The 12,426-nt window shown below is 43.4% G+C and overlaps 1 protein-coding gene across 1 annotated transcript in view; it reads left to right on the top strand.

Moving 5' to 3' along the window:
- LOC108716517 (MAM domain-containing glycosylphosphatidylinositol anchor protein 1) overlaps positions 1–12,426 on the top strand; it is a 195,216-nt gene that overhangs the window by 163,332 nt on the left and 19,458 nt on the right. The window contains exon 11 of the mRNA XM_018262706.2: positions 7,294–7,471. Coding sequence (XP_018118195.1) covers positions 7,294–7,471 — 178 coding nt within the window. The remainder of the gene's footprint in view (positions 1–7,293; positions 7,472–12,426) is intronic.

The raw sequence follows: 12,426 nt of genomic DNA, 5'->3' as shown, positions 1-12,426 counted from the left end.
GTATATGTGCACATTTTTTGCAGTGGGCTTTTTGATGCTGGAATTCGGGGTAAAATGCTGCATTTGTTCTACCTGTTCTTGCACCGTGTCAACTTTAAGTAACTGAGGCTCCTTTATTACTGAATATATACTGTACTGAAATATAAATGAATGCTTTGTCCCATTTGCCCAATGGCACATGAGCCGACTCATCTAATGGGCGCAGCCATCGGACTTGGTACCTGATAAGATCCCATAACGGGGTAATTTAGGAAGACTTGGCAGGTGCTCATTAGATGTGCTGGGCTCATTACAGGAACCTTAGCCAAATGCTTATTACTCGCTAATTAGACTTGCTGACCCATAACGGGGCCTCACTAATGACACTTCAGAAGCATGACTTTGTTGGACTGTAGATCTTGCTGCATTACTTAACTAATTAGCAATTAAAGAGATACTGGCCCTCTCCTGATATTTCATAGGAAAAAGCCCACTCATGGTGGGAGAAGGACTAGGATAGATATTGGAGGTCTGCACCGAGCCTTCTACTGCCCAGTGGAGCACTGCTCTGCTCCATCATTCCTGTCACATGATCAAGCATCAACAAATAAGCTTCCTCTGTGTCAAACCACCTATAATATGACCAGCTGGGGGAATGGACATACTACCCTAACTTTTTTATGGCCTGGGGGGCACACATGTAACAGAGGGTGGTCATCACTTGCCCCCTCCCCTCTTCCTCCCAGCAATGTGCATTAGTCAAAAAACCAACCCCTTAAAAAAATCTGATCTTAAAATGCAGAGCAGCGGAGCTCCAGGGCACCATCTTCCTCCACTTCTTATTCTTTCAGGGCTCAATGCCAACACAAAGCCTGTGGGAGCATGTGCAGCTGGGCAATGTCAGGAATCGGTTTCAACTGCACATGCTCAAATCAGCGAAATGCCCTGAAAGAATACGAAGAGGCGAAAGATGGTGCCCTGGAGCTCCGCTGCGCTGCGCTACATTTTAATGTGAGATTTGTTTGTTAGGGTTGTTTTTTTTACTAATGCACAGTGCTGGGAGGGAGAGAGGGGGCAATGTTAGGCAGTTTAGGGGGAGTTTTGGTACAGGGTGGTTTAGTTCTCCTTTAAGTTAACTTTAAGTATGTTATAGAATGGCTAATTCTTCTTCTGACTCTTTCCAGCATCACTGGATCACTGGGGTCACTGACCCCATCTAAAAAAAAACAAATGCTCTGCATACGTGTAAGACAGCAGGGAAACACACTGCCACTGTCAAGTACACTTCAAGGCCACCAGCCAACCTACTTTAGAATAGGCATTTATTGCTATAGATCCCAAAAAACACATTGTAGGATTGTAATAACCATTATAGAATACAGAATAAGGTAAAATACATGAAACTTCAGTAAATAAATAATCTCCTTGCAGTGTGGTAAGAGAATCCTTATCAGGTAACAGGGTGCTGCCCACCTGCACAATTCATCAATGTAGTGATGGGCGAATTTGCGCCGTCTCTGTTCACCGGCAAATTAGTGAATTTCGCGCGAAATCTCGTTTTTGACGTCAGCGTCCGTTTTTATGACGCTGGCATTCATTTTTTTTGGCGAAAATGCGCTGGCGTCCATATATTTTTTTACGCCAGCGAATTTTTGCAGCCGTTTCGTGAATTTATTTGGCGGCATCGAATCGCGCAAATTCGCTGCGAATTCGCGCCTGGCGAATAAATTCGTCCATCACTAATGATGTTGAAAGTTGCAGTTTAATCAGTGGAGTAACTAAAGACAGTCAGCCCCTGGGTAGCACCCTTGCAATAGACCCCCCTCCCCAACATGTTCTAAAATTACAACTGCTGCATTGGATTCTGGACTCAGGAGTTGCCTCCGACGCAGTCACAACTCCTGCACACCTAGTAGTTACACCTGGAGTTGCTCATCCCTGCTGCATATACCTAAAATATTATTAGGCTATGTAATATGTTGTTTGTGCTTTTATCAGTATTACCCCCAACAGGGCACAGGTAAATCCACTTTCTATCAATCCTGCCCCTCCTGTTGGTTTATTTAAAATCTTTTTATTAGCTCACCCAGAGCCATGCAAGTATATGGAACATAATACTTGTATCCTAATATAACAGGGTGGGGTAATATTCCCATTAACAGTGGGATATTTATTAAATATACATGATTAGGGGTTTCGTGTCTTTTAGCACAGCCCAGTGAACTGTTGGCATGTAGGCAGGCATGGCACTGGCATAAGCATTTTTCGTGCTATGCTAAATCTCAGCTGCCTCCATTTGGCTGCCAGGCGGGTCAGAGACCCCCAGTTTGTGGCTGTATAAAGACTGAGTGTAATGGTAAATGAAGCAGAAAGACATAGGATCATGCAAAGCCAAAGGGGTGGGTGTTAACCTGACACAACATGGCATGTTCCCAATTGGCTTTGGCTGGTTAACCCAACTGAGAGATCCTCATTAACACAGAGCTTTAATTGAAAATTTGCAAAGCTGTCTGGTCTCATTAGGCCTCTATTTACAGACACAGCCATCTGCACAAATGTGAGGACTCTCAGCCGCTTAATGTCTGATTGGAGACAATTTAATCAGACACAAAGATATTAGATTACCCCGCGGCCTTACACCCATCACCAGTGAAACAGCCCAGAAAGCATGAAACTGATCGCACCCAATTAAGCCTGTGGATTCCAGTCTCCTTGTGTGGCCTAAATCCTGCGTCTTCCACTCCAGATTAATGCCTACGAGTTTGGCCAAAGGGTACCAATAATGGAACGTGTTATAAGCGATGTCTCTTGGTCACAGCCAACAGATTTAGGGGGGTGGGGTTTCTTTCCTTTGTTATATCAATAAATGTCAAGATGGATCAAACGTTCAGCTCCTGCAGTAATGGATCAGACCATCTATACAAGCAGTGACAGATTAAATCTTCATTTCATGCAGTGATGGATCAGAACTTTATTATACTCAGTTATCGATTAAACCTTCCTTTCCTGCTGTGATGGATCACATTGATTACATGTATAATTATATATAGCGATAGACTGAACCTTCATTGCACGCAGTGATGGATCCAACCAACATTGTGTGAAAGATCAAACCTTCCTTTTATGCAGAGATGGATCAAACAATCTTGACATGATGTGTTTTATCAGATTTTCATTGCCCTCAGTGAAGGATCAGACCCTCATCACTTGCAGAAAATACTAGGTAATACTTAATCATTACATGCAATGTCGTACCAAATAGTGATTGATGATACCTTCTAGAATAAGCAGAGATGGATCAAACCTTCATTGCATGCAGTGATTGATCCTGCCTACGTAGATTCCTCAAATGTTTTGATGGATCATATCTGCAATCCCTAGCAGCCTAGTATAATCTACTTGTATAATCCATGATGGATCAGACTAGATGACATGTAGTGAAAGTCCATTACAGCAGTGATGGATCCAACTTTTATGGCACTAAACTAGACTAAACTTTTATTACATATAGTGACGGCTCACACCTTATTGCCATGCAGTGTTGTGTCAGACTCTGATCCACCACCTCTATGGTGAATCAGACCTTCATGACTTTCAGTGATAGATCGACTCTTGCTCTTGTCTTCTGTAATGGACCACAGCTTTATACTTCATACCCTAGTGCAGGGCCACCATCAGAAATCACGGGGCCAGTACAACAGCATTTTCTGGGACCCCTGGTCCCCGCCCACCCCAGCCCAATGCCCAAGCCCCACCCTAGATCCTGCCCACACCACAATAAAAAGACCACACAGATAGCAATAAAAACGGTAAACCCCACACAAATTAATAAAAATCATTGGTGGTCAGGGCCTCCCTATAAAAAAAAACAACACTGACTCCAGGGCCCCCATAAAAATGTTTAAAAAGCATTGCTGGTCAGGGCCACCATTGCTCATGGTCCCAACCCCTTACAAGTTGAAAAGAAACATTGGTGGTCAGGGGCAGCCTCATAGAATATTTTTTAAAATTATTGGTGGTCAGGGGCCCATATAGTATTAAAATAATACATTGGTGGGCAGGGGTTTAATAAAATTAGGAAAAAAAACATTAGTGATCAGTGGAACTTACCTTAGGCTCCTTTTGTGGCTTTGGGTCTTTTCGCAGCTTCAGGACTTCAACTCAGGTGTTTTCGTGGCTTCAGGACTTTTTGCGGCTTTGGCACTATTTGGGCCTTCTGCGCTTCGGATATTATTGTGGCTTCAGCTCCAATGGCGGCTTCGGGTCTTCAGTGCTTCGGGACTTTGGATCTTCAGCTCTGCTGGACTTTAACAGTTCTGTGATGTCAAGGGGGGTCCGGCTAATTCAAAGTGCTGCACAGCCAGGCCCCTCTTTAGGCCCCAGCCCGGTACAAATGTGCCCCCTGATGGCGGCCCTGCCCTAGTGCCTTAGTATGGTCTGCCCTAAGCACTCTGTAGTTTCCACCTATATCAGGGGATGTCCCCATGGGAGAAATGTTAATTAGACGTTATCAGGTGGACTTTCTATATATTTGTCCTAATCCCTTCCCTTTACTAAGAAGAACCTCAATTTGTCCAGCTGTTCAAAGATACATTCCTCCCATCCTTCCACCTCTTTTCTTGTCTTTTGTTTTTTTTGTGACAACTGTCTATTCTCCCATCCCATCCATGTATGAAAAAAGTGTCTATATGCTTCCCTAATCAATCCTCCTGGCATCTTGGAGATTCCCAAAGCTATGCTGAGCAGCAAAGCAGATGAACAGAAGCAAATAAAGATCAAAAAGTTGCAGAACGTTCTGAAAAATAACTGGGCTTAAAAGAAAACCCTAGTGGTCAGACAAGCAAGACAGGACCATAACCAACTTCTCCAAATGATCAGTAAGGGCTGACCTTTTTGCCACCTTTTTGTTCTTGGAACCTTCTTTTCAGTTAAAATGAGAAAAATCTTAATGACTTAATGAAAAGAACAGTCTATCACTGCTCAGAGTGAGACCATATTGCATAAACTTTGAACTGCACTCACAAGTTCTGGGTACAAATATACTATGTTCCTTCTGTTCAGAATGTTTGCTTCTACCACCATTTTCTGGTCACTATGATTAGTACTTTGTTACAACTTTCCATAAGGAACCAAGATAAAATGTTGCTGTGGACCTGTAGGTGGGACAGTGTATTGTTGCTCTTCAGTTTTAGCGACAGGTTTGACATCCCTTTGAGGTTCTGCTCGTTTGTTGTGATTTAGTTCTCAGCCACAAGTCATGTGTTGTGTGAAATATAGGACGGCTGGTGATTCACAGTGAATATTGCAATCTTATATCAATTATTTTCAGTGGTGTCAAAAGTAAGAAATGTGTTTTGACCTTGTCTTCGTGCAATATATCTATAAATATCATATCAGCAGCAAGTCTCATGTCTTGTGTGAGATATCGCATATAGATATATATATATATTAATGTATATTATATATGCATACAGATGGTCTGAACTGCCCAGTGCACTTACCTACAGGGCTACTATATAATGTTATCTCCATACTCTATCTCTAGTATAATAGTCTCTGGGAAGGGAGTGTGACTGTGGGATAGCAGGTATAGTAGGGAGAGATGGTGCCTATAATAACTGTGGATAATAGTCTCTGGGAAGGGAGTGTGACTGTGGGATAGCAGGTATAGTAGGGAAAGATGGTGCCTATAGTAACAGTGGGATAATAGTCTCTGGGAAGGGACTGTGGGATAGCAGGTATAGTAGGGAGAGATGGTGCCTATAGTAACAGTGGATAATAGTCTCTGGGAAGGGAGTGTGACTGTGGGATAGCAGGTATAGTAGGGAGAGATGGTGCCTATAGTAACAGTGGATAATAGTCTCTGGGAAGGGAGTGTGACTGTGGGATAGCAGGTATAGTAGGGAGAGATGGTGTCTATAGTAACAGTGGATAATAGTCTCTGGAAGGGAGTGTGACTGTGGGATAGCAGGTATAGTAGGGAGAGATGGTGCCTATAGTAACAGTGGATAATAGTCTCTGGGAAGGGAGTGTGACTGTGGGATAGCAGGTATAGTAGGGAGAGATGGTGCCTATAGTAACAGTGGGATAATAGTCTCTGAGAAGGGAGTGTGACTGTGGGATAGCAGGTATAGTAGGGGAGATGGTGCCTATAGTAACAGTGGGATAATAGTCTCTGGGAAGGGAGTGTGACTGTGGGATAGCAGGTATAGTAGGGAGAGATGGTGCCTATAGTAACAGTGGATAATAGTCTCTGGGAAGGGAGTGTGACTGTGGGATAGCAGGTATAGTAGAGAGAGATGGTGCCTATAGTAACAGTGGGATAATAGTCTCTGAGAAGGGAGTGTGACTGTGGGATAGCAGGTATAGTAGGGGAGATGGTGCCTATAGTAACAGTGGGATAATAGTCTCTGGGAAGGGAGTGTGACTGTGGGATAGCAGGTATAGTAGGGAGAGATGGTGCCTATAGTAACAGTGGGATAATAGTCTCTGGGAAGGGAGTGTGGCTGTGGGATAGCAGGTATAGTAGGGAGAGATGGTGCCTATAGTAACAGTGGATAATAGTCTCTGGGAAGGGAGTGTGACTGTGGGATAGCAGGTATAGTAGGGAGAGATGGTGCCTATAGTAACAGTGGGATAATAGTCTCTGGGAAGGGAGTGTGGCTGTGGGATAGCAGGTATAGTAGGGAAAGATGGTGCCTATAGTAACAGTGGGATAATAGTCTCTGGGAAGGGAGTGTGGCTGTGGGATAGCAGGTATAATAGGGAGATATGGTGCCTATAGTAACAGTGGATAATAGTCTCTGGGAAGGGAGTGTGACTGTGGGATAGCAGGTATAGTAGGGAGAGATGGTGCCTATAGTAACAGTGGATAATAGTCTCTGGGAAGGGAGTGTGGCTGTGGGATAGCAGGTATAGTAGGGAGATATGGTGCCTATAGTAACAGTGGATAATAGTCTCTGGGAAGGGAGTGTGACTGTGGGATATCAGGTATAGTAGGGAGATATGGTGCCTATAGTAACAGTGGATAATAGTCTCTGGGAAGGGAGTGTGACTGTGGGATATCAGGTATAGTAGGGAGATATGGTGCCTATAGTAACAGTGGATAATAGTCTCTGGGAAGGGAGTGTGACTGTGGGATAGCAGGTATAGTAGGGAGAGATGTGCCTATAGTAACAGTGGGATAATAGTCTCTGGGAAGGGAGTGTGACTGTGGGATAGCAGATATAGTAGGGAGACATTGTTTCTATAGTAGCAGTGTGGATAAGTCTTGCTTTTCTAGGCTCCTGACTGATATTTTCCTTTGGGTTACAGACAAACCTGAGAAATATAATGATCAAGGACATCCCGGTTCGGGGGATCCAGAAGGGGCAACTCCAGCAGTACCTGCTGACTGATTTGAAAGCGAACCAGAGCTACGAGGTGCAGCTGACACCATACACCAGTTTTGGAACAGGAGACTCTGCCTCCAGGATCATCCAATACACAGAACGTAGGTATTACAGAGAACCAGACCTCTGCAACTGGGACAGTATTGGGGGAGATTGGATTCACTTGTCCTTTCTGACCATGGGAAAGAGAACAGTCCAGGAGAAGTTGCAGCTTGTGACATAACCAGTGGCGTAACTAGATGTTACTGGGCCCCACAGCAAATTGAATTTAGGGCCCCAAACATATCCAGAGGTTGTCCTGTTTTACCAATATATGTTGAAATTGCTTTTAATTATGGCCTCATAGGGACGCTTTACGCCTCATGGGTCCCCTTGCAGCCGCAGGGTCTGCTTCCTCTGTAGTTACACCCCTGGACATAACCCAACCCAGCAATATCTACTTTGTGATTCTCACTATATTTTAATGACCACAACAGACCAGTAAAAGAATCAGAACCACAGCCCTGACCCAGCAGAGATTTGAGGCTGTTTCTGCATTAGTTTTGGCATTTTCGAGAGATTCCAGCTGAATGAGCAGCCCCCACTGGGAACCCTCCCATCACCGCTCTCAGGCACATTTTCCGATCCGTTTCTTAAGCTCTGTCCCTGGTGATGGGACCCGGCTGCCCGGGCAGCTTCAGCTGAGTGACGCATGATCCCTGTTGGAGGGAAAGGGTTGTCTGTGTGTGTGGCTTTTCCTTGCCGCTGCTCCCTAGCACCCCCCCACTATTCACTATAATCCTACATGAGGCAGTGTAACCTCTAAAGTGCCAGGTAGGTAAGAAGCATAGTGAATCAGCAGTAAGGGAGAATAGACACAACCCCTCTGATTCTGTAGTTTTGATGGTATTATACACTCAGCATAAGTGCTGACATTGCAAGTAGACTATTAAATAGTGATGGGCGAATTTATTCGCCAGGCGCGAATCTGCGTTGAATTCCCGCGATTCACCGTGGCGGATAAATTTGCAAAACTGTGGCGAAAATTGGGCGGCATCAAAAATGGACGGCGGCGTTTCGCAATTTTTTCACCCAAATTCACCCATCACTCCACTATTAACCCCTGCAATGCTGCATAAAGGAGCTCAGGGACGCAGCAATTTGAAGGGTGTTTCATGCATAATAAATAGATGCAGCAGGAGCCCAGAGACTTTTATATAAGTGAGTGCTCCCTATTTATTTAAATAAAATAAATTATTTTTAAAATAAATTTGAGTGCTCACTTATTGATAGGTTACCCTTTTGTTTATGTATTAACCCTTTCTCTACATGCTTTGGATAAAAGAAGACCCCATTTCTTCCGTGTGCCATGAACGACCCCAGAGAAAAGGCATAGCAGTGTAGGCCCAACGCTGGCAGAGGGCCGAGCCGGATTTATTGCTGCCATTACATTCCCAAGGAGATTAGTAAATCCCTCTCCCAAGGCCTCTTGGTGTTGATCTGTATCTCTGCCCTATAAAGACAATTTACAGTCCCTCCTAATTACCTGAGCTTTCGTGACCTTATCCATTAACCCCTCCCAGCAACACAACTGGTAAAAGAATAGGGTTGCTACCTGGCCGGTAAAAATGATGGCTGATCCCAATGTTATTATTAGGTAAAAAAGATAAATAAATAGGAAGTAGGGATGCACCGAATCCAGGATTCGGTTCGGGATTCGGCCAGGATTCGGCCTTTTTCAGCAGGATTCGGATTCGGCCGAATCCTTCTGCCCAGCCGAACCGAATCCTAATTTGCATATGCAAATGAGGGGTGGGGAGGGAAATTGGAGTGACTTTTTGTCAGAAAACAAGGAAGTAAAAAATGTTTTCCCCTTCCCACCCCTAATTTGCATATGCAAATTAGGGTTCGGATTCGGTTCGGTATTCGGCCGAATCCTTCGTGAAGGATTCGGGGGTTCGGCCGAATCCAAAAAAGTGGATTCGGTGCATCCCTAATAGGAAGGCCGGTATTTTTTCCCAGAAAAGGTGGCAACCCTAGAAAAGAGTTAACTAATATGTAGAAATCAACTGGTTGCTCTTCTACTGAACATTCCATGGTTAACCCCTGTCCATTAATTTCTTCTTATTTACAGAAGCCAATGTTTGGCAATTCTCTTGCCTCCTATACAGTGTGTGTTATATTGCCCACCCCCGTCCAGTTTTATAAGTGCACCTTCTGGAAATGCTAAGGCAGGGCAGCCATCAGGAATCACAGGGCCCTATACCATTAAGGTACCCCCTCCCAACTGTCCAGTTTTCTGAGGGACAGTCCCCATTTTGAAAGCTCAGCCCGCAGTCCCTGTTTCTAACTGAAATGTCCGACTCTCTCTTTGATCTCCTGCACTGACTCGAGAAAAAGATACAACGTTTTTGAAACTTCATTAAAAAAAGAGGCTTTTTGGCAGGGAGCCCAGAACAGCCACAAGCTGCACTTGGATAATTTTGTAACAATTTTAGATAAACAAAGAAACAATTGTAACTAATTAAGATTCTCTAGGGAGAATTGAGACTAGCAGATTAAAGGAGAACTAAACCATAAAAATGAATGTGCCTAAAAATGCCATATTTTCTGTACTGAATTTATGGAACCAGTCTAAAGTTTCAGCTTGTCAATAGCAGCAATGATCCAGGACTTCAAACTTGTCACAGGGGGTCACCATCTTGGAAAGTGTCTGTGACACTCACATGCTCAGTGGGCTCTGAGCAGCTGTTGAGAAGCTAAGCTTAGGGGTCGTCACTAATTATCCAGCAGAAAATGAGGTTTGTCTGTAATATAAGCTGATGCTACAGGTTTGCTGATTATTAAATTCTGATGCTAATTGCACTGGTTTCTGTGCTGCCATGTAGTAATTATCTGTATTAATTACTAATCAGCCTTATATTGTGACATTTCTATTCTATATGTACTGTATATTGTGAGTGGGTCCCTAAGCTCAGTAAGTGAAAGCAGCACAGAGCATGTGCAGTGAATCAGCAGAAAAGATGGGGAGCTACTGGGGCATCTTTGGAGACACAGATTTTTTTACTGCTAAAGGGCTGTGGTTGCCCTGGGCTGGTACAGAAGCCCAAAACATCATCTACATCATTTCTAGCTACTTCTTTAGTTAGGCTTTACTTCTCCATAAAGGGCAATTCACTTTCATTAGCAAAACTTTTATAATATTGCACTAAAACTCCCAGAAATGTGTTCAAACTTCCATAACCTGCCAAATTTTGTAAAATGATCATGGTAATTAGGGGGTGTGGCTATAAAATGGGCGTGACTGAACAATGTCCACCACAACTTTTTGTCCCTATTTTTATATGCTCATGGGGACCCAATTATTAATCCATTGGTCAACTAGGCCCTGACCACAAGTGGGATGTGGCTCCAATTAAAACAAAAAGGCCAGAACATACACAACGACTGTCCTGATCCACCCCAGTCCTGTCCCTTTATGATGAAACCCTGCCCACAAGCTATTCAGACTCCTCACACACCTCCCCATGTCCACCCCTTTGCAACTTGCGAGTCACTCTTTTAAGTCTCTTGGGGCCCCCCTCTACTCCTGGGCATCTAACTGCAGTACCCCCTTAACACCCCCTTTCCTTAGCAAAGCGCCTCCTCTTGGGCATAGTCAGACTGGCATTTCTGGGTTCTCAAAGGACTTGAGACATAAGCCTCGATCTTGAAGGGGTTTATTTATGAAATGCAGGAGCCTTTGCATCTTTTGGGGTGTCAGTAGGCCCATATATACCCTAGTTGTGACCCCTCATATAATAGAATTTTTCCCCAAATCAAGGTCTTCATTACTCCAGTGAAAGCAGGCAATAAGGCACGTACAATGAGGGCAGGAGGCACAGGATGATAAAGTAACTCGCAGGCAGCGACCGACTCTCTGATAATTAACTGGGCAGTCGATTCCTTTCCTTTATTCCCACGGGTAACAATTAAAGTTTCTAAGAAGTTACATTACTCTTTTTCCCACTAAATCCCTAAGCAAGAGATTAAGCAGGTCATTTGTTATATATGCCAGAAGAACTACGGGCAGCCCACGCCTCTCTCACAAGCAGGGATTAGAATGTCAGCCCTATGTTTTTACAATAGCTGTTATTAAAGGGCAACTCCGACCATAAAATGTTTTCTTTCTAAAATGAAAAATGCAATTTATTCTTTCAAAGTATTTTAAATGTTATTGAAATTGGTAGCCTGGCTGAATTTTACTTAGGGGCCCATTTACTTAGCTCGAGTGAAGGAATAGAGGAAAAAAAACGTTGAATTTTGAATGTTTTTTTCGGCTACTTCGACCATCGAATGGGCTACTTTGACCTTCGACTACGACTTCCAATCGAACGATTTGAACTAAAAATCGTTCGACTATTCGACCATTCGATAGTCAAAGTACTGTCTTTAAAAGAAAACTTCGACCCCCTAGTTCGCCACCTAAAACCTACCGAAGTCAATGTTAGCCTATGGGGAAGGTCCCCATAGGCTTTGCTATCTTTTTTTGGTCGAAGAAAAATCGTTCGATCAATGGATTAAAATCCTTCTAATCGAACGATTCAAAGGATTTAATTTTTCGTTCAATAGATTGAACGAATTGCGGTAAATCCTTCGACTTCGATATTCAAAGTCGAAGGATTTCAATTCGGCAGTCGAATATCGAAGGTTAATTAACCCTCGATATTCGATCTTAAGTAAATTTGCCCCTTTGTGTTCACTGTTTTTGACTTTTTAAAATGTAAAAGTAATTTCTCCTTCTGGTTAGTTAAGCAGCTGCCTTCTGCTACATTGCTTGAGGAGTTAGAACCAGCAGTGCAAAGAATATAAACAGACAGACAGATACTGCTTTCAGTATAAATTATATTTACACATATTAACTATAAATGCAGTGGGAATGAGGAATAAATAGATATTGGGAAGTTGCTAAGAATTATATTTTTTCATTAGGCAAAAATGTGTTTTAGGGTAGAGTTCCCCTTTAATACTGCCATTGTCAAAGAGTCTCTACCTCAACCTGAGCAGAAAGTCTTCTTCATAGTGTGAAGGCCAACAA

This window comes from Xenopus laevis, chromosome 5L, assembly GCF_017654675.1.
Source record: "Xenopus laevis strain J_2021 chromosome 5L, Xenopus_laevis_v10.1, whole genome shotgun sequence".
In the NCBI taxonomy this organism is placed as follows: domain Eukaryota; kingdom Metazoa; phylum Chordata; class Amphibia; order Anura; family Pipidae; genus Xenopus; species Xenopus laevis.
The sequence above is the reverse complement of the archived record's forward strand: the minus strand, read 5'-3'. Positions and strand labels throughout refer to the sequence as shown.